General features: G+C 44.1%; 1 protein-coding gene across 2 annotated transcripts in view; it reads left to right on the top strand.

The window, feature by feature from the left end:
• The window catches only part of ACAP2 (ArfGAP with coiled-coil, ankyrin repeat and PH domains 2), a 157,403-nt gene that overhangs the window by 103,058 nt on the left and 33,434 nt on the right, over positions 1–20,911 (top strand). For both annotated transcript variants that reach the window (XM_075003958.1, XM_075003957.1), the window contains 4 exons: positions 10,995–11,046; positions 15,009–15,109; positions 17,259–17,364; positions 20,603–20,814. In XM_075003958.1, the coding sequence (XP_074860059.1) occupies positions 10,995–11,046; positions 15,009–15,109; positions 17,259–17,364; positions 20,603–20,814 (471 nt within the window). The remainder of the gene's footprint in view (positions 1–10,994; positions 11,047–15,008; positions 15,110–17,258; positions 17,365–20,602; positions 20,815–20,911) is intronic.

Below are 20,911 nucleotides of genomic sequence, written 5' to 3'. Positions count from 1 at the left end.
GATGACACAGGGTGGGGGACCTGTCTTCAGGGGACTCCCAACTGCTGCTTTTGGAGGCCCTCTGCGTCTCCAGCATGGAGTTCAGGGCCTCCATTTGGTCACTCACTGCCATTATGAGCTTTGCTGCATCCTCTCTCTGCTTTGCTGCTTGCTCTCTCTGGAACTCAAGCATACTCTGCTGCCACTGTGCTGTGTCTTTTCTTGTCACTGGTTTCTGCTTCAGACTGCTCCATGTGCTGCAGGATCAGATACTGCTTGGACCTTTTGTGCGTCCTTGCCCTGTCTCCCATGCTGGGGATGCCAGCTGGAAAGTGAAGGTCAAAACTGAGATACAGTTCACACTAAGCGCTTACCCATGGAATGAATGGGTTTCTGTCTCTACTATCAGAGAGAACTTCTTTTTGCAAGGCTGCTTAAGGCTTATTAAGGATGGGATTCAAAGTGTACATTGCACAAGCCATCATTTACCATCATTTATCCAGAACATTTCATTGCGGACATAGTAAGCTAGTGTCTGCTTTCTGGCGGAGGTTGGGTGCAAAGAAGGGGAAGCCATCTGGTGCCCTGAAGTAGGGGGGAAGGGGTTATTTTGGGCATTCCTGGAGCAATCCTCAACAAGGAGTAAGGCCTGCAGAGCCTGGTAGCCGCTTCGCAAGAAAGGAAGGGTGGTGAGGGGCTCCATTCCAGCGACATGGATGGCTGGTTGTGGAGGAATCCATGTAAAGCGAAAAGAAATGCCCACGGGGACGGAGGGGCAGTTTTCCAGCCATCTGCTGGGTGCGGAAAAATGTTTCTCAGTGGTTACCGGGCCCGCCCTCATCAGGGAAAAAAGGCCTTGTAAAGAAGGGTAAACCCGCCTGTGCTGCACATCCTGGTTTCTGGTCGCAGGGTCTGGAGAGCCCAGCAGCTGCCTGGTGAGGGGGAAGGGTGGGAAAGGGTTTGAGTCCAGCTGCAGGGACAGCTGGGTGGGGAAGGATCCCTGTACAGTGAAAGGAAACGCAGGGGGAAAGGGACAAGGGAGGGGAGGAAGCCTGCCACCTGCAAGGAGCAGGGGGAGATGGAGCACCCGCCAGCCATGTGGTGTGGCAGTGTGCTTCAGGGAAATGTAAAAGGGCAGGAAGCAATCCAGTCCAAATTCCCGTACTACTTCAGGTTGCCAGAGAAGACATCACCCTCCTAAAATTAACATATCAACAAAGAAGACCTGCTCATGCTGTGTGACCACAAGCCTGGAAAACTTGCCAAAATGCTGTGTGGTGCCATGACACCAGATCGCTATCTGGTTGCCTGGCATGGCAAGGTGTGGTACCATGAAAGCTGCAATAAGTCAGACCTGCCCAAAAACCTTGTGCAAGGAATACAAGAGTGCCTGGATGAAGTCTTTGAGGAGATCTGCAAAAAGAAGCACTCCGTCCGCAGAAATATTAACATGCTGTTCTGAGGGGCACAGATCCATAGAAAATCTGTATCCATAGCTGCCCGCAACCCACTTGTAGCTTTCCAAAAAAAAAAAACTTACCAGAACAGCTTGGTCTTGGGGACCTGCGTAGAGGGGACTGGTTCCTGCTGTAGGGTGAAGAGGTCTGGGTTGTCGGGAAGAACTTCCTCAGACCCCCCTACTGGTTGCTCCCATCCTCCTCTTCATTGGCCTCTTGCTCCTCCCCCACCCCCCTTGCCCTGCCCTGCTCCTCTTGACTCACCCGGGACTCCAGAGCAGGGCCTTCAGAAGTGTCATAATGAGGAGTGGGCAACGTGTTGGGGTCCACCCCAAGAAGCACGTGTATTTGTTCCTAATAATGGCAGTGTGATGACCCAGACTGCCGATTGGCTTCCAGGACTCTGATAGGCTTGCTGGAATTCTTTTACCTTCACCTTGCATTGTGTAGAGTCCCAGGAGTGACCTCTGGCAATCATCAACTGTGAGATCTTATCATATATGTTCATGTTTCTCTTGCACATCCGAAGTCTGCTTGCCAGTAATTCATCTCCCCAAACTGCAAGAAGATTCAGAATCTCCTGATGACTTCATGCTGGAGGTTTCTTGCAAGCCTGAGAATACTAGGCTTATCACTGCCCTGAACGCTTATGATTGCAGGAGGTGGCTACCGATGCAGTGTGATGGCTGCCAGTGTGTTTTCGTTGTGGGCACCCTTTATATTTCCAGGCCTGGGTGCTGATGAAATCAAAATCAAATTTGCGGGCTTCCTGTGACCTTCCTGTGCACCTGGACAGCAGTGGAAAAGGAAGTGGCCATACCTGGCGGGTAACTGCTTAGCTTTGTGGGATGCATACGGGACGCTTCTGAAGGCTAATAAATTCGATTTTAAGACATGGCACTTCCACACTGGCCTTTATTCAAACTTTTAAATTTGAACTTGACGCTACATCCAGCCAGTTCTGATGACATTGTGATATCAACATTAGTGCTCCCTTAAGGCTACGTCTACACGTGCACACTACATCGAAATAGTCTATTTCGATGAATAACGTCTACACGTGCTCCAGGGCTGGCAACGTTGACGTTCAACTTCAACGTTGGGCAGCACCACATCGAAATAGGCGCTGCGAGGGAACATCTACACGCCAAAGTAGCACACATGGAAATAAGGGTGCCAGGAACAGCTGCAGACAGGGTCACAGGGCGGACTCAACAGCAAGCCGCTCCCTTAAAGGGCCCCTCCCAGACACAGTTGCACTAAACAACACAAGATCCACAGAGCCGACAACTGGTTGCAGACCCTGTGCATGCAGCATGGATCCCCAGCTGCCGCAGCAGCAGCCAGAAACCCTGGGCTAAGGGCTGCTGCCCACGGTGACCATAGAGCCCTGCAGGGGCTGGAGAGAGAGCATCTCTCAACCCCTCAGCTGATGGCCACCATGGCGGACCCCGCTATTTCGATGTTGCGGGACACGGATCGTCTACACGGTCCCTACTTCGACGTTCAACTTCGAAGTAGGGCGCTATTCCCATCCCCTCATGGGGTTAGCGACTTCGACGTCTCGCCGCCTAACCTTGATTTCAACTTCGAAATAGCGCCCAACACGTGTAGCCGTGATGGGTGCTATTTCGAAGTTGGTGCCGTACTTCGAAGTAGTGTGCACGTGTAGACGCGGCCTAATTGAGCTAATGGTATTTACAGTGAAGACAGTAATGTTTCACTATTGACCTAACTGCCCTAAATTTGGATTTATCTCATATTGTAACTATGCCCCTGAGGGCCACATTGAGGGTGGCTTCCAGCCTCAGCCTGAAGGTGGGAGAGCTGGAAGAACCCTCAGGCCCCCTGATCAATGTGCTCTGAGCTGCAGCACCAGCCATGGTGCTCTGGCTACACCTGGCATTTCTCCACAGGTTGGTGTCTGCTTTTCACATGAGCCTGGCATTCCTTTGTCCCAAAGCCAGCACGCTGAGTGAGGAGACACACTTCTCATGTTAAACACAAGGTGGGCCCTGGTCTTTTACCTACACTGAACTAAGCCATTCTGGAGATCTACCTAGGTTTTCCTATCTGTGGCAGAGCAGGTAAGGGGCCATCTTGTCTCCATAAAGAGAATTTCAAACTGGATCACCTCATGCATCCACACCTGCTGTAACCCAGCTGGGGTGCCCCTGCCTCCGATTGTTGGGGGCATTTAACCAGGTCACAGAACTCTTCCTCAGTGTTCCTGGCACACATCCCAATCTAGGACATGTCTTGCGCTGCTGCGTGATCATCAGTGCACACTTTCACAATGCACTATGCCATCATTACCCACACTAGCGATGACACTAGGCTTAGTAGAACTGGTCTGCAATCTACTTGTCAATAATCTCATGCACCCTTGGAGGTGGGTAGTACTTAGAAGTCTGCTGTTGTGGCATGCATCTGAGTGGAGCCCTGTATGGTTACTGATTTTTGTATCTTCATCTGCAAAGTGATCTGTGGATATCCACATTCATAACTGTGGGTGTGGATCCCCATGGATATCTGCAAACCTGCAGGGTTCTAGATACAAATTTTTTATCTGTATCCACAGAAATGATCCATGGATATCCACATCTACATCCACAGGTGCAGATACCCATGGCTCATTTGCCAGGGACCAGTCCCCCAGCACGTGTTGCTTCTGAGGGGCTGACCCCCGAAAAACTCAGCTGGCAGGGGCCATCTGAGTAACCTGTTGATATAATTCAATCAGTTATGTGCCTAGGTGGGAGGGCCAGCCCCAAAAATATCCGCTACCCTTTGAGGGGCCAATCTCAGAAAAAATTTGCTGGTGGGGGCCAGCCCACAGCACTTGGTAAGCCCCATCCAGAAAATGTGAAGCATAGAAAAATAGTTTATTTCAGGAAAGAAGCCTTCACCCCACACAGGGCAGGGCATGCCGCTGTCTGCAACCATGATCCCCATAGCTATGCAGGTGTGGTGGGACAGGGACTGGCCCACCAGCTGCATGGCACTGGGAGGGGGGGGCTAGCCTTGTAGTCTTGAGAGGATGGTCCACAAGACGGTACGATTGACTGAGTTAAAGGCTTTGGTCAGGTCAATGAAGTGCCTATGTAAGGCTTGGTTGTGTTAACAACATTTTTCTTGCAGTTGCTGGGTGGCGAAGATCATATCTGCTGTTCCTCGGAATGGTCTGAAGCCACATTGGGATTCTGGGAGAATTTCTTCTGAGAGTGGCAGGAGTCAATTTGCAATGATACGAGCTAAGATTTTCCCTTCTGTTGCCAGGAGGGAGATACCACAATAGTTTTTCCAGTCTGACTTGTTGCCCTTCTTCAAAAGACTGACAATCAGTGTGTCTCTGAAATCTTGTGGCATCTACTCCGTATCCTAGATCTTGAGAATCAGGAGGTGAAGTTGTTTATGGAGCTCTCGCCTGCCTTCTTTGAAGACTTTGGTGGGGATTCTATCTAGTCCAGTTGCCTTGTTACACTTCATTGCTTCGATGTCAGCTTGTACCTCACTCCAGGTAGGAAATGTTGCAGTATGATCTCTAGGTGATTGCTGAGGGATTTGGTCAAGGGATTCTAGGACCACAGTGGAGGAGTGGTTCAGGAGGTCATTATAGTCCTCCCTCCAGTGAGAAGCAATGACTTCATTGTCTTTGAAGAGTTGGGTACCATCCTTTGTTCTCAGGGGTTGATTCTGTGGTTTCTAGGTCCCTAAACAGCTTTGGTAGCATTGAAGAAACCTCTTGTATGGTTGATGTCTGCAAGGTGCTGGCGTTCTCGTGCCTTCTCAGTCCAACACTGGTTTTCCAGAGTCCTTGTTTTACATTGTACTTCTGCCTTGTTCTGGGCATGTGCTTCTCTCCTTTTGTCATGCAGCTGGCTTTCCTTTTTGCCTCAACCAGTCATTCAATGTCCACATCAGTCTCATCAAACCATTCCTGATGTTTCCTGGTCTGGTAGCCAATGGTTTATGCACAGGCTCCAACGATGGCATTTTTCAGTTGACACCAGTGCTCTTCCACATCATCAGGGTGTATTGTCAGCAGCTTCCTTTGGAGCGCTATCTGGAAGTCACTTGGTGTGATGAGGTCCTTCGAGCCTTGTATACTGGTCTTTTGACAGATCTGTTTGTTCAGAGGTCTCCATTTGGTGACAATCCTAATGACCACTGTGGATTGAAGAAGCCATTGATCAGTCCAACAGTGATCAGCACTAGTCATTGCATGTGTGAGGAGGACATCACGCCGATCCTGAGTGCAGACAAGGACATAGTCGATAAGGTGCTAATGCTTCGATTCAGGATGTTGCCATGAGGTCTTAAATTTGTTTTTCTGGCAGAAGAGGGTGTTCGTGATGACTAGCTCATGTTCCACACATTTTATGAGGAGGAGCATTCCAATGGAGTAGCTATTACCAACCCCTTCTTTCCCAATGGCAGTCTGCCGGAGAGCTGCGTCTCTTCTCACTCTGGCGTTGAAATCCCTCAAGAGAACAATCTTGTCTTCTTTGGATGTGTCTTTCAGGACTGCGTCCAGTTGGTTGTAGAATTTATCTTTTTCGTCATCTTTGGAGTCTAGAGTTGATGCATAAGCACTGATGACAGTTGCGTGTTGGTTTTTGGCAAGCTTTAAGCAGAGAGTCAAGAGACTCATTGATGCTGACAGGGACTTCAGATAGGATCTTTGTCAGTTTGTTCTTGATTGCAGCTACTACTCCATTAATGCTTTTCTCCCTTTGGGGTTCCTTTCCAGAAAAATGTATACCCTCTGCTTTCTTCTATTAGGTGTCCTTCTGGTCTACATGCTTCTTCCAGGGCTGCAATATCGATGTTGAATCGTTTGCAGCTCACAGCCGATAATTGCTCTGCATCTTTTGGGTGGCTTGCTGTCTGGGTTGTCTGTTAGTCTGAATATTCCATGTTCCAAAGAGTTTACTCTTCGATTTCAACCGCATGGAGGTGAACGCACTGGAGGTGGTTATCCAGTCAGGGGGTTGAGATGGACTACGTTTAGGGCACATGCTGGACATAGTGGCATACCTCTGGAGGCTGATAAAATCGATTTAAAATAATGTTGTTTCCACACTAGCATTAATTCAACCTTTTAAATTTGAACTTGGCGTTACGCTGCATCGGAGGGTCAAGGCGAGTAAGTTGACTTTAGAGCCATTTAAAATCAGTCTAATGGTATTTACACTGAAGACAGTCACTTTGTAAAAATCAAGCTAACTGCCTTAAAATCGTCTTTATGCTATAATGTAAACATGGCCCAAGTTTTCATTGGGTATGAAGCAAATCAGTCAATGCAAGCTGACAAATACTGATGGTGGTACATGTCTCAGTGTATAAAATTTGTAAATAAACTTGTGAACAGGTTACCAAGTGAATCTTGGAAACTATGTGTAGTGTGACATTGTTGCCTTGTAACTTTATTGTATCGATTAAGACAAAACAGCTAGGTGTCATCCTCTTGACGTTACTTGTATTGTTGTGTGTTCTTACCTTTATGTAATTTTTGTGTAATTGTACATTCTGCAAGTGTGTGTGTGTGTGTGTGTGTGGGGAAAGTCGGGGTGGCACACAGTGTTCCTTTTAGGTATTAGGAGTTAAACATTTTGGAATCTTGTATAGTACTTACTATGAATATTCCTGTATGTGGTGGTGGACTTCAGTGATGATGGGAGCTCAAATGTAATACTTTTATTATCAAAAGCTTGCAAAGAGGGGTATGCAGATTACTCCTGGATTGTTGTGGGTATATATACTGCAGAATACACATGGGTCTCGGTGGTGGTTCATTAAAAGAAAACACATTTGGGTTCCTGGAAATTCTGTGCTTTATAAAACTTTGCTTTTTGTGTGAGTAGGAAAGTGGGGGGGAAACTTGTAGGAAGTAGTACTCTGTATATATTCTGAGCATTTTGTCAAATATGGCACTGTAGGCCTTATCCTTGAACTCTGCTGGGTTTTCATATCATGCTAATTCTTCACTTGTTTTGCTCATTTTGCACTTCTATTCCTCTTCCTCCTTTCCCTTAAGTTTTAATCCTACCCCATTTTTTCACATGACAGGAAAAAGCCAGATCACATCAGGTACCAACCAGTTTCTTACACCTTCCCCATGTTCTTTGGCACGCAGAAGCTCATTATTAACCCTGCATTTTATTTTGACTACTTGCAATGGATATAAAGTGTCTTAGTCTATGAAAACAGAAGGATTTGCCATGTATTGAAAGCACATCTACTTTTCTACACCTTTTAAGTCAATAAGAAGGCTGATGCATTTATAGTCAGAGGAGTTTAATTTCCCCCATCGCCCCAAAAAAACAAAAACAAAAAAACCCAAAACCACTTAGTCTCCACTGTCAGATTTTTCCAGAATATAAAAACTACCTTGCTCCCATTCCAGTCAATGGCCATTATGCTACTGACTTCAGTGGGAGCAGGACTGGGCCTTGAAGTCTTTCTGTTTTAATCATACCAGTTAATTCCTTTGGGTCTAGATGATTCAGTGTGCTGCATGCCTGTCGAACTATAAACAGAATGACTGACTCCCTCTTGCATGCTAATAAAGCAATTTAAAGTTTGCATACAGATACAAAAGTCATTTAAAAATGTTCTTGATGCTCTTGAATTTTTTTCTGTTGTAAGATAGAAGTTTGAAAATGTTTTTCAATCATTTTTGTTCTCTTCTAACTGGCAAAATTAATTTACTTTTCCTTACTTTTGATAAAGTTGAAGTGAAATTAGCTCTGTTGTGTAATAGCAATTTTGAATGCTCTAGAAGCATTTAATGTTAAACTATATGCCTTGTGGACCAGCATAATTTCAGTTATGTGCTTCTAGAAGTGCAACAGGAACAAAACTCATTTTTAGGCCTTCACAAAATCTTCCTTCCCCTCTATTTTCTGGTGATAGTGGTATATTTAGAAATAGTTGGTAATGATCAGCACTTAAAAAACCAGTCATCTTCAGACTGCTTACAGTCAGTCCCAAGAACGCAGTAGGGATGTTACATCCAAATAATTTAGAAACAGAGGCATGAGGGTATTATGCCTCAGTTTTTTGTCTTCAGACCACACCATTCTCCACATGGATTAGACATCAGAGAACTTCCCTCCTTGTATATAACCATTTTAAGGTAGGCCAAAATTTGGGCTTTAAAAGGCTTGATAGTCTCTATTAATTAAATCTCTGTAGTACTACTGGTGCCCTTGATGCCCTGTAATTTGTAGCTGTCCTTTTAAAAAAAAAATATTACACTGTCACTAACTCATTTGGCATAGATCTGTAGGTAAAGTCAAGTCAGAAATCAATATGTATTCGTTATAGCTTGTACCAAATACCAAATGGTTAAATTTTTGGTGAAAACCTTGACCATCTCTAAAAATTTGAGTGGACTTCTTTAATTTGACTTCTGTAAAAGCTAGATCAAGTAGTGTGAATACCTCAGAAATGTCATAAATGTAAACATTTTATACTGCCAGATATACCACAGTTGCCATACTGGCATTTATTCAGTGTGGAGATTCACTAAATGTCAACTGCACAAGTGGACTCTTTTGGATTCACAAAACTCACCACGCTTTCTTAATGGAGATGATTAGAAATTTGCTCCATTACCTGTTACCTTTTGTGATAGTGTTGCACTTCCCTATGCTTGTAGGGGTTGCTTTTCATGTATCTGATTGTATGTACAAAAGGAAAGAATAAGCCTGAGTTTATCTTCCTTTTCCTTTGTAATTGAAGTATGTTATTTTTAAACCTAGACATAATCTATGCCATGGTTATATTACATTCTTGATTAATGTGTTCCTTTTAGATGGTATGGGTAATACCTTTTACATTGCAGTAACTGAAATACACTAGTTAATAACTTTAAAAAACACATTCCATATGTGATGTATTTCAGCCACATATAGAATTAACCTTCATTTTTATTATCTGGCTTTTTGAAATTAAATATTATTCCTACAATATTTGGAAATATAATAATTGCAAAGGTAGAATCTCTTCTGTCTACTGGCTGAGTACTAACTCACAATAAAATTTCTTCGCATGAATCTAGTTCTTTTTATATCTTATATCCCTCTTCATTCTTGTTTAAGTATTTTGTGCCTCTTTTTTTATAAATTGGTTGTGATGGTTGAATAAATACAAGTGTTTTGTTAGTATTTTTAGTGAAGTAGGGTTCAGTATTAAACAACTTTAAGCATAATGTGACAATGTTTTGTTGGTACTTTACACGACATTGTTTCTCATCTTAACAGGTAGCAAAAAATAACTGACATGCTATGAGTATGTTTGTGATAACCATTTCAAAATCATAGGCTATAAAACACAACCTTGTATTAAAATATGCAAAGACGTATACCCAGCTTTGATTATGGTACTGAATTAGGGTTTTTTCCTACAATCTTTAGCCAGTTACTCACAGCGATTCCAGTTTGTGATTGCATTCCATGAAAATTGAACAAGAATTAATCATTTATATTTGTCGTAGTTCGTCTGTAGTCACCTGATCTGATAATGAATCAGATGTTCTGAACCAGAGACGTGTGCAGAGTTTTTTCCGGGGTAGTAGCAGTATTTCCAACCCCAAACACTCAAAAACCATGAGTCAGGGCCTCCACAATAAGATTGGCAATTTGGGAGTCTCTTAATTTGCCGTCTGGCATTTGAGTTTACAGCGTGCATGTACTTAATGTTTTCAAGTTTTTCTCTCCACAAATAGGGGCTGGGAACTTGCTTTTTTTTTTTTCCTTTTCTTTTTTTATTTTAGATTTAAAAAAATGCTGATTCTCATGCAGTCTCATGATTCTAGCACCCAGGGCTTTAACGAACACTGGACACTAGAAGACTTGCAATAAAATAGCAAGAGCTGGCAACACAGTAGTTTTAGTGAACACGTAAATTACTTCCTAAAACCTTTCTTTTAAAGGTATCTGCGTCAAGAATTCAGAGTTTCTAAGTCTGGAAGTGACCGTGGAGGTTATGTGGTCCAAACTCATGCCTAACATAGTTCCCGGAACTTCTCCAAAATAATTCCCTGCTTGATGAACTAATCTTTAGCAACACATCAAATCTTGATTTTAAAATTGCCAGAAATGGGAAGTCCATCACAATCCTTGGTGTATTGTTTCTCTTTGTTAAAAATTCACTCCTTGATTTCACTCTGAATGTCTAACCTCCAGCCACTCCGTAGTATGTGTTTACTTGTAAACAAGCTAAAATAGATTTATCACTTTTTTATGATTTTTATTTATTAAATGCTGGAATATAAACATTTTGAAATTGTTAGCTTAACTAACGACTCATAATATGCATGCAGTTCTGTAAGATTTAACTTACGTTAACCTTGCTTTATTTCTTTTGTCTTTTTTCTTTTGTCATTGTATTAATCAAAGCACACCTTGTGAAAACTTATCAAGACTTACTGAAGCATAACTTTTGTGAACTCTTCTGTTCAGTGTGATTCCATAGATATTACATTTGTCTATTATAGCTGGTAAGCACTGTGAAACCTCTTATATGTTTGGGTGTCTTTTTATTGTATAGACGCTGGTTTTCGATACAGAATAATCAGCTTGTTTACCAGAAAAAATTTAAGGTAGGTACTGTACTTCTAATACTTGAGAATGTTATTAATGGGAATTAGGGTGGTCTGTTGACGAAAGCAGAGAGATGAAAATTGAAAGCCTTTAACTTGCACCATGACTGTGATAAACCCATTTAGTTGCCGTGTCTCAGTTTTCCAACCTGTAAAATGGGGACAATATCAGGTTTATAAATCTCCAAGATCCCCAAATGATAGGTGATTTGTAAGTGGACGTTGTTATCATTGAGGCTTCTGGTAGTGATTCTTTGGGTAAGGCTGCAGTCTAAAATGAGCATAAACTTCTGTTTTTCTTTGAAAATAAGCATCTGATCACGGTTACATTTCTGTTAGTTTTTGTGGCCTTCGAGTATGCTTTTTAGTATCGGAGGGGTAGCTGAGTTAGTCTATCTTCAAAAACAACAAGAAGTCCTGTGGCACGTTATAGACTAACAGATATTTTGGAGTATAAGCTTTTGTGGGCAAAGACCCACTTCGTATGTACAGTTTTTGTCTTCCTTGTGTTCAGGAATTTGTAATAGGAAGTCAATACAATACAATATGGGAAGGTGGAGGGCAGCCCTTGGTGGGGAAGGAACCAGTTAAGAGCTACTTAGAAAAACTAGATGAACACAGATCCATGGGCCAGGATTAAAGCTCCCAAGGGTACTGAGGGGATTGACAGATATCATTTTAAATTAGGCCTTTGGCCGCTATCTTTGAAAACTCTTGGAGACTGGGAGAAATCACAGATGATTGGAAAAAGGCAAATGTAGTGCCCATCTTTAAAAAAGGAAAGTAGGACAATCCAGGGAACTATAGACTAGTCAGCCTTACCTCAGTCCATGGGAAAATCATGGAGAGGCTCCTCAAAGAATCCATTCTGGAGCCATTGGAAGAGGGGAAAGTGATCAAAAGTAGTCAACATGGATTCACCACGGGCAAGTCATGCCTGACCAATCTGACTAGCTTCTGCAATGAGGTAACTGGCTCTGTGGAATGGGCAAGTCAGTGGATGTGATATTCCTTGACTTCACCAAAGCTTTTCATGCAGTCTCCCACAACATTCTTGCGCATAAGTAAAAAGTATGGATTGGATACAAGGACTAAGATGTATAGAAAGCTGGCTAGATGGTCGGGCCCAACAGGTGGTGGTCGATGGCTCAATGTCTGGTTGGTGGTTAGTTTCAAGTGAAGTTCCCCAAGGCTCGGCTCTGGGGCTGTTATTGTTCAACATCTTCATTAATGACCTGCATGAGAGACTGGATTGCATCCTCAGCAAGTCTGTGGATGACATCAAGCTACGGGGACAGGTAGATATGTCAGAGGGTAGAGATAGGATTCAGAGTGACCTGGATAAAATTGGAGGATTTGGCCAAAAGAAATCTCATGTGGTTCAACAAGGACATGTGCTGAGTCCTGCACTTGGGATGGAAGAATCCCAAGTGTTATAGGCTGGGGACTGACTGGCTAAGCAGCAGTACCACAGAAAGGGACCTAGGGATTATGGTGGATGAGAGGCTGGATATGGGTCAACAGTGTGCCCTTGTAGGCAAGAAGGCTAACAGGATGTTGGGGTGCATTAGGAGAAGCATTTCCAGCAGATCTAGAGAAGTTGTTATTCCCCTCTGTTGGGCACTGGTGAGGCCACATCTGGAGTACTGCATCCAGTTTTGCTTCACCCCCCCCCCCCCCAGGAAAGAAAGGATGTGGATGTGCTGGAGCAGGTTCAGCGGAGGGCAACAGAAATAATTAAGGGACTGGAGCACATGACCTATGAAGAGCGGCTGAGGGATTTTGGCTTATTTAGTTTACAGAAGAGAAGAATGAGGGGTGATTTAATAGCAGCCTTCAACTTCCTGAAGGGGAGCTCTAAAGAGGTTGGAGAGAAACTGTTCTCAGTAGTGACAGATAGCAGAACAAGGACTTATGGTCTGAAGTTACAGAAGGAGAGGAGTAGGTTGGATATTAAGAAAAACTACTTCACCAGGAGGGTGGTGAAGCACTGGAATGCATTGCCCAGAGAGGTTGTGGATTCTCTATCCCTAGAGGTTTTTAAGTCCTAGCTTGACATAGTCCTGGCTGGGATGACTTAGTTGGGGTTGATCTTGCTTGAAGCAGGGGGCTGGACTAGATGACCTCCTGTGGTCCCTTCCAGCCCTAGGATTCTATGATCATTGGGTTTTAGTTTTGTCACTGGCAGTTTGTTTTTCATTCTTGGCTGATAATGGTTTTAAAACCTTGTCTGGGTTCACAGAAGTTGGGTGAGATGTGGCACGTGGCCAAATCTAGTGCAATAGGTAGTATTAAGTAATATTCCTGAATATGACTGAAAATTTGTATGAGTGCATGCAAGTGTGATTGGGGTCAGGAACATGCAGTCCTCTTTGGTTGATTGGGAGGTGCAGGCGAGCAGCTCCACATAAAAATATCTTTATCAAGAGCTACGCTTGGGTCATATTTTATCCTACATGACAATATACATGAGAACTGGGTTTCCCTTGTTGCTGAGCCAAGTATTTTATGCTACTCCTTCAACAGCCTCATTATTCCCCCTGCTGGTTTGCTCCCTGCCTATTTATCCACATTCCACGCTTAATTTAAAAAAAATCCTAGGAAATGAATACATGCAAACCTTTGTTGGGAGCCACATAAGGTTGCTACAGACAAGATACCTGACACAAACCCACAAACGCAAGGTTATGAAAAGTTAAGATACTTAATATACATATCCTTTTGTCTGCTACCAACAGGCACACAATTTACTACAGGTTGAACGTCTCAGATCCAAAACTTTTATCTGGCAACATCTTTAGTCCGGTATGATTTTTAGTTAGCGGTATGATCACTTATCATGGGCATGGCCAAGTGTCTGTGGTCCCGTAAAATTGTTTCCAGTCACCAGTCCTGGCTTTCAGTCTTCTGTGATGTTACATAGCTGTAATTTACCCTAAATGTCTTCTAGGAGCCAGGTAAGCCCTGGAAGTGTTGGTAATGCTGCTAGACAATATTGACCTCTTGTGGTTTGACAAATTCTCTCCTCCAACACCAGGCAGGTGTCAAGGGTGCCAGATTAGAGAGGTTCAACCTATATTGTCACAGCTACCGAATACTACAGATCACACAGAGCATCCTTAACTCTGCCCCACTTGTAGCCCAGGGAGGCCAGCCTTCTTCATCCCTGTCAGCAAATATGCCTGTATCAAATTATTTGCTCCCTGCCCAACTAACATCTACACAAAGTGCCCACAGTTACTGGTGTTGGGGAAGAAAAGTCTAATAATGGATGTGTGAAGAAGGGTCGAAGTGGTGGGGGAGGAGTGCAGTTAAAGTTAGAAATCGCCATAGTGGATCAGAATGGAGGCCCTGATTAGGTATCTTAACCCCTCCCTCTCCCTTAGGGGTACGGAGTGTGTGGCAATTCTAACAGCTTCATGACAAGGTACTGTGTACAATAGTAGTATTTTTGTTCTTCCACAATCACAGTGTAGTACCTTCATAGAATCCTTGGGCTGGAAGGGACCTCAGAACGTCATTGAGTCCAGTACCATTAACAAATACTCAACAAAATCCTTTAACTGGCATCAGTTTTTTTTTAATGGACCAAAATTTTAAAGCAGCTTCCACCTAGCATCTGATTTTGCACTTGCAGTGCAATGTGGGCACGTTTTACTTGTAACCTCTCTGTCTGATTTGCAAGTTAATTATTCTTTCCTTGGAAAAAATAGTTGAGCCACTGTACTTCTTAAATTTCACATGTTGATAAGCCAGTCAGTTTTTGTAGACAGCAGGAGGCTCTTTGAAGCCTGTTTTAACTTTTTGTGTACATTAATGCTTAACTGCATGTTTGGCTATCACATGCAATCTCTTTTGATGTAGTGGAAAAATTAGAGCGCAGTTGAGACTAGCAGTGGCTTCAGTAAGTTTCTCCCCTTCCCATACACTTGACTTGTTTTGTTCATTTTACCTTTTTGTAGGATAATCCCACAGTAGTTGTTGAAGACTTGAGGCTTTGTACTGTTAAGCATTGTGAAGACATAGAAAGACGTTTCTGCTTCGAGGTGGTCTCTCCAACAAAGTAAGTGGTAACTTTTAAAAAAGTTCATATATAACATGTTTTACATGTCAGCTTGAGACATGAAACTCAAGAAGGGCATATAGGGGACTGGATTACAGGATCTCTTGAAGTCTTCCAGTCCTGTGATTCTATATTTTTGGTAGCAATGGGAGTGGGACAAGAATCTCTAACTTTTGTTCTGTAAATTCTGGAACCTTGTGTATGTGATGTTCTGGGCAGCAGTAATGACTATTCAGGCAGCTTTTTGCACTTGGTAGGGAGATTGCTGCTATATGGATCAGTTGCAGGCAGTACTGTCTGTCTGCTGCTTAGTAGTACAGAAGATAACTCCCAATTACTTGAGATACAGGTTGCACCTCCGAAAACTGGCATTCTCTGATTTGACAGCATCACTCATCCAGCAGAATGACAGATGCTCCTGGAAGCTGAGCTGTCCTCCTGGCAGCCTTGCAGAAGGCAGCAGGGCCCATGCCGCTGTCCCCTGGCAGCCCAGCAGTGGCAGCTAGGGACCAGGGTGTGTTCATCATCCCTGGTCCAGCACAGGCCGTCATCTGGTGACCACTGGTCCTGAAGGTGCTGGACCAGGGAGGTGCAACCTGTAATAAATTCAAGAAAAAGAGCAACATAGATGTAAGAGCTGCTTCTGCAGTGATTAGTTCTGTATCAGGTCCCAGTGAAAAAAAGGAAAATATTTAATTTTTAAAAAATCACTCCTACCCCAAGTAGCACAATGTAGTATAAAAATACTTCCTGGTGATAAGTAGCAGAGGGATAGCTGTGTTAGTCTGTATCTGCAAAAACAAGAAGTCCTGTGGCACCTTATAGATAACAGACAATAAAATTGTCTTTTAGTCTATAAGGTACCACGGGACTTCTCACATACTTGCTGGTGAGTTTAGAGAGGGAAGGTGGTCATGTCAGATAAGTGTCCTGTGGTATAAGGCCAGCTGCTCTTGTGTGCACACAGGCACAGCCCTGCACCACATCCTCCTGATGTTATACAGTAGTCCCTCGAGCTATGTGAGGGTTCCAGTCCCACACACGCTCGCATAACTTGAATTTCGCACATGTTGAGGGGTGGCTTTTTCCCTGGCGGAACGCATGTTCTGCAGCTGGAAGAGAAGCAGCAGGAGCACCTAGAGCTCCTTTTGAAAGGCATGTCCTGGGCTTGCAAGGGGCAGCTGGGGAGGGTTAAGCCTGGTTGTGGGTTGGGGCTGTGGGAAGAGAGCAGGGGGGTTGAGCCTGGGGTGGGTTAGGGCTGCAGGGGGTGTGGGGGGTGGAGTTGACCCGGGACCGTGCTGGTTGGGGGTTGAACCAGGGCAGGTGCGGGGGGTTGAGCGAGAGCCACATTCTTGGGTGGTCGGCTGGGCCATGGGGGTCTTGAATTGAGGCCAGAGAGATTTGAACCAGGGCTGTGTGAGGGGGAGGTTTTAGCTGGAGCCATACATGGGGATGGTGAGCCCATGGGGGATTTGAACCGGGGTGTGGGGAGTTAAGCGCAACTTGAAATCACGCATTTTGAGGGTTTACTGTACTTGGCTTTTCTCTACTCATTTTATAATTTGTCTGTTTCCTGCTCCCCCTACCCTGGTGCCAGATTTCACCTTTATTTGGCTTCTGCCTGTCCACTCTTTCTTAGCCTTTCAGTATCACACTTGATGACCTGTTACCATCGAGTGCTAGTGTGGGAAGCAGTTTTTCTCCTCATCAGATCCCTGAAGTCTCTGGTCTTTGAATTCTGTTCCATATGTTATACAGCAGAAGTCTATGCTTTTTGTGGGAGTGACATCCATTTCCCATTTAGTTGTGTCATGAATAGGAGATGGGGATACAAAGCAGAAATGTACAGATAACCACGTGGAAATTAAAACACCCTTTGGATTTCTTAGGGTGTCCTACTATGATGGCCATCACTTAGATTTGAGTATCTTTGAGACAGGGCGGGTCTTCATTCTGTGTTTGTAGCGGGCCAAGCACATATCTGCTGTTCACAGTAATAGTAACTGCAGTGTAGTATGTATACAAGGAAGCACTAAAGTTACTAACATGAAACTTGCTTGAGAATCTGGCTTTTAATGAGTGAGTCTGTTCTTTGAACCAGTTGGTCAGTTTGCTTGAATCTCAAGAGTCTGTCTCTTATTTCTTAAAGAAGCTGCATACTCCAGGCTGATTCTGAAAAGCTGCGTCAGGCATGGATTAAAGCTGTTCAGACCAGTATTGCTACAGCATATAGAGAGAAGGGGGATGAATCTGAGGTAAGTACATTTTCCCTTAGGAGCCAGTAATACCGTTAACCATTTCTGCCTCTTTTTTTCTTCAAGTGTTGAGTTGTAGAGGAAATTTAATTATTTGTGAGGTCTTCTCTATTGTGCATCGACTGAATGAACTTTTCATCTGGTGGAGGTTATTTTGCATTGTTTTGAATCAGTCACTTCTGTGAGCAGTTATGTCCAAATAGTTCTCTGTTGGAGTGCACGCACCCTGCGTGCACAGATTAGGTTATTTTCACTGGCAGTGTCTGTTGAGGGCTCCCAGTGCACAGATAAGTGGCAGCAAAACCCTTAAATGAGAGAATAAGGAGCATAGTGATCTCACCCACCTTCAGAGCACCAACATTTGTCCCAGCATCCTGGAGGGAAATTACCAGCAGCTACAAAGATCTTGGTCCTCATTCAAACACGAGTCCTAGCAACAGTTCCAACGGTGTCCTTGGAATTGTTGAGGAAATGGCTGTGGTTCTGCCAGCAGTGCCCCTCAGTTTCATCCTTGGTAGCCCTGGAGCAGGGACAAGCACCAAGTAGACTGTTGGAGGGGACAAAGGAACACTCATCTAAATTGGCATCACTGTGGTGTCTGTTTGACGTTCACCTTTATTGTTTCAAAGTCTGAATTAAGAGGCTTTTGGCCTGGTGGGTTGCAGAAGTTATGAAGAAAGGTTAGCTCTCCCCATTTCAAACTATTTCACTTCATCTGCACCCACCCTACACCTCCTGGCCCTCTTCAAGTACTCCTCCTCCACTTTTGCAACTAGGAGTTGGCTCCCTACTGCAGCAGGGAATCGTAGAGAAAGTTCCTCCATAATTCAGAGGAAAATGCTTCTACTTCCACTACCTCTTGATCCCAAAAAAGGAATAGTGGGTGGAGACCCATCCTATATCTGCGATGGCTGAATGACTTCACTCAATGTTTCAAGTTCTGAATGGTCAGCTTAGTTTCCCTCAACCCCCATTGGATCCTGTGGACTTGTTTGCAGGTCTTAATCTAAAGTATGCTTATTTCCATATGCAAATAGTCCTGGCATGTGCATACTTCTATGGTCATGATATGAACATCCTGCTCTCCAGTACTCGGTCCATCCCCTTGGTCTGTACACCCCAAGGTCCCTGTGATTGAGGCAGTGTACTTAAGAAGACAAATAGTCTGTAGGCTCCATCTCTGGCCTACAGATCTGATTGACCCTCTGGCTCTGAACCTTGGCCTGTTTCTGCCCTCTTTCTACACTGACCTAGTTCTGCTTTCGCATTTTAACCGCTGGGCTCAACTGTACACAGGTCAGTGGTGACACTTACCTACAAACTCATGGTCTCCACCAGTCCACTTGTTGCAGGGTAATTCCGACAGCTTTTTCAGTCCCTCATCATCACATGCCTGTCATTCTTGAGTTCTTACGTTCCTGGTGCTCTATCCATTCCCCTCTGGTTTGTCAGCCCCTTGTCAATCCACTCATGCTGGCTCCTGCATGCAATGTGGTTTGCAAATGTAAGGCTACTTACAGGAAAGTAAAAAAAAAAGAAAAAAAAAGAGGGGGGGTTTACTTAATAGAAAAATGGAAATAGTAAGGGAAAGCACCTATACAGTTTACATGGAAGATACATATGAACACCAAATCTTCTATATTAGCTAAAATCCCTTTTCTTGTATGAGTTACCTGTTGCCATGGTTTCCCACATACTCCCAGCTTAGGAGGGTCAAGTGTTCGCAGACAGCTTCAGCTTAAACACTGCCTCGTAGATTTTGGAGACCAGCCAAGAAAGGCCACTTTTTTCAAGGTCTTTTCCACCTCATAGTACATGGTGATTCATGGTCATGCAGAATGTGGAGATTTTTTCTCAATTCAGGGTGTCGTTCCATTATTATCCTTGGTCCGCCATTGTCAGTTCTTGGATTGGATAGTGCATACATACTTGAAGTTGGTTCAATGTCAATCACTGGCTGGGAGATGCTTCTCTATCACTGCTGTAAGATGGAGCTGAAGTTTTATATATTGAGGCTTATACCTCCCTGGAGAATATCTTTGCCCTCCTGTACCCATAATCATTTGGGCTTTCAGGGCCAGCCCTTTTGAGGAATGTTGCAACACCAGAAAAGGAAGCCACTTCAAGAAGAAAGAACTACTCTACTGACCTGGGAGATTCATAGTTCAGTGCTAAATGGAGGAACTTCTCTCTCTGGGTGCAACAAAATCTTCCAGAGACAGCAGGTATTCCTGCTAGTCTAGACTACTTCCTCACTTTTGAAGTTAGACCTTCCTATTAACTTGCTTTGGGTCTATCGAGCGTCCATGCTTTGTACCCGTACGTAGAGGTCTAGTCTATTTTGACTCACCACATGATAGTCACAGTCCTGAAAGGTCACACTAGGACCTTTCCACCAGAAGTGAAGCAAATAGCTAACTGGGGCTTCAGTCTTGTGCTCTTAATACTTATCTCTCTCCTGAGGGTGGACCTATTCCACCAGAGCACAAGCTACTTCAGAAGCATCTCTTTGAGAACCACCTGTGGTGGAAGTTTGTAAGGCAGCATGGTATTTCAGCCACACTTTCGAGAAGTATCACTTTAGCCCAAGTCTCTTCTGCAGATGCATCTTCTGGAACACGTGTTACAGACATCTGTACCACCTGCATCTCTCTGCCCCTCCTGTTTGACTCCTGCTATTAGTCGCCAGTGTGTGGAATACAAAAGGATCAGTGCTCAAGAAGAAATGTTGGTTGATTACTGGAAACTGGTGGCTCTTTGAGATATGTGGCCCCTCTCCGTGTTGAGCCACCTGCCTGCTTCCCCTCTGCTTTGGCCTGGATTCACAGAAGTGAGGGAACTGGAGAGGCAGGTGGTTCACAGCTCTCATTACAACCCTTGGTGCTGAGCACAGGATGTCCCAGGACACAAGCGCAGGCCAACAGACACTCTGCAGGCTTTCTGATCGCAGGTGCCTGATGCACATGCATGTTGTATGTGGAATATAGGTATGGACCAGACATCTCTAAGAACCTCCAGTTACAGAAAAGTAACTTAAATTTTTGTAACTGTGATTGAACTGTCCAGCATACTGGCTCCTACTACGTTTGGGCCCCAGGTTGCTACTGAGTTGATAAGGACTTTTTTGCATTTACTCATCTTTCTTTTCAGTTGTTCAGCGATAAATGTGGAAGTTTTCTACAGGGTCATAGCAACATTAACTGCTGTGCCTCTAAAGTGTTCATTTTTTGCTTCCTAGAAACTAGAGAAGAAATCATCATCCCCTTCTACAGGAAGCCTAGAACCTAGCAGTGAGTCAAAAGAGAAGTTGTTAAAAGGAGAAAGTGCTCTGCAACAGGTTCAGTGTATTGCTGGTAACATTGCCTGCTGTGATTGTGGCCTGGCAGATCCTCGTTGGGCCAGTATCAACTTAGGAATCACACTGTGTATTGAATGTTCTGGGATACACAGGTAAGAAAACCCTTTGCATGTGCTTCATTTCATGCAGCATGGCCAAGGCATTACTCCATTGTGAAGTGTTTTTCCATCTTGTAATATGCTCTGAAGC

The sequence above is a fragment of the Carettochelys insculpta genome, chromosome 10, assembly GCF_033958435.1.
Source record: "Carettochelys insculpta isolate YL-2023 chromosome 10, ASM3395843v1, whole genome shotgun sequence".
NCBI lineage: Eukaryota > Metazoa > Chordata > Testudines > Carettochelyidae > Carettochelys > Carettochelys insculpta.
This window is presented reverse-complemented; position numbering and strand designations above follow the sequence as displayed.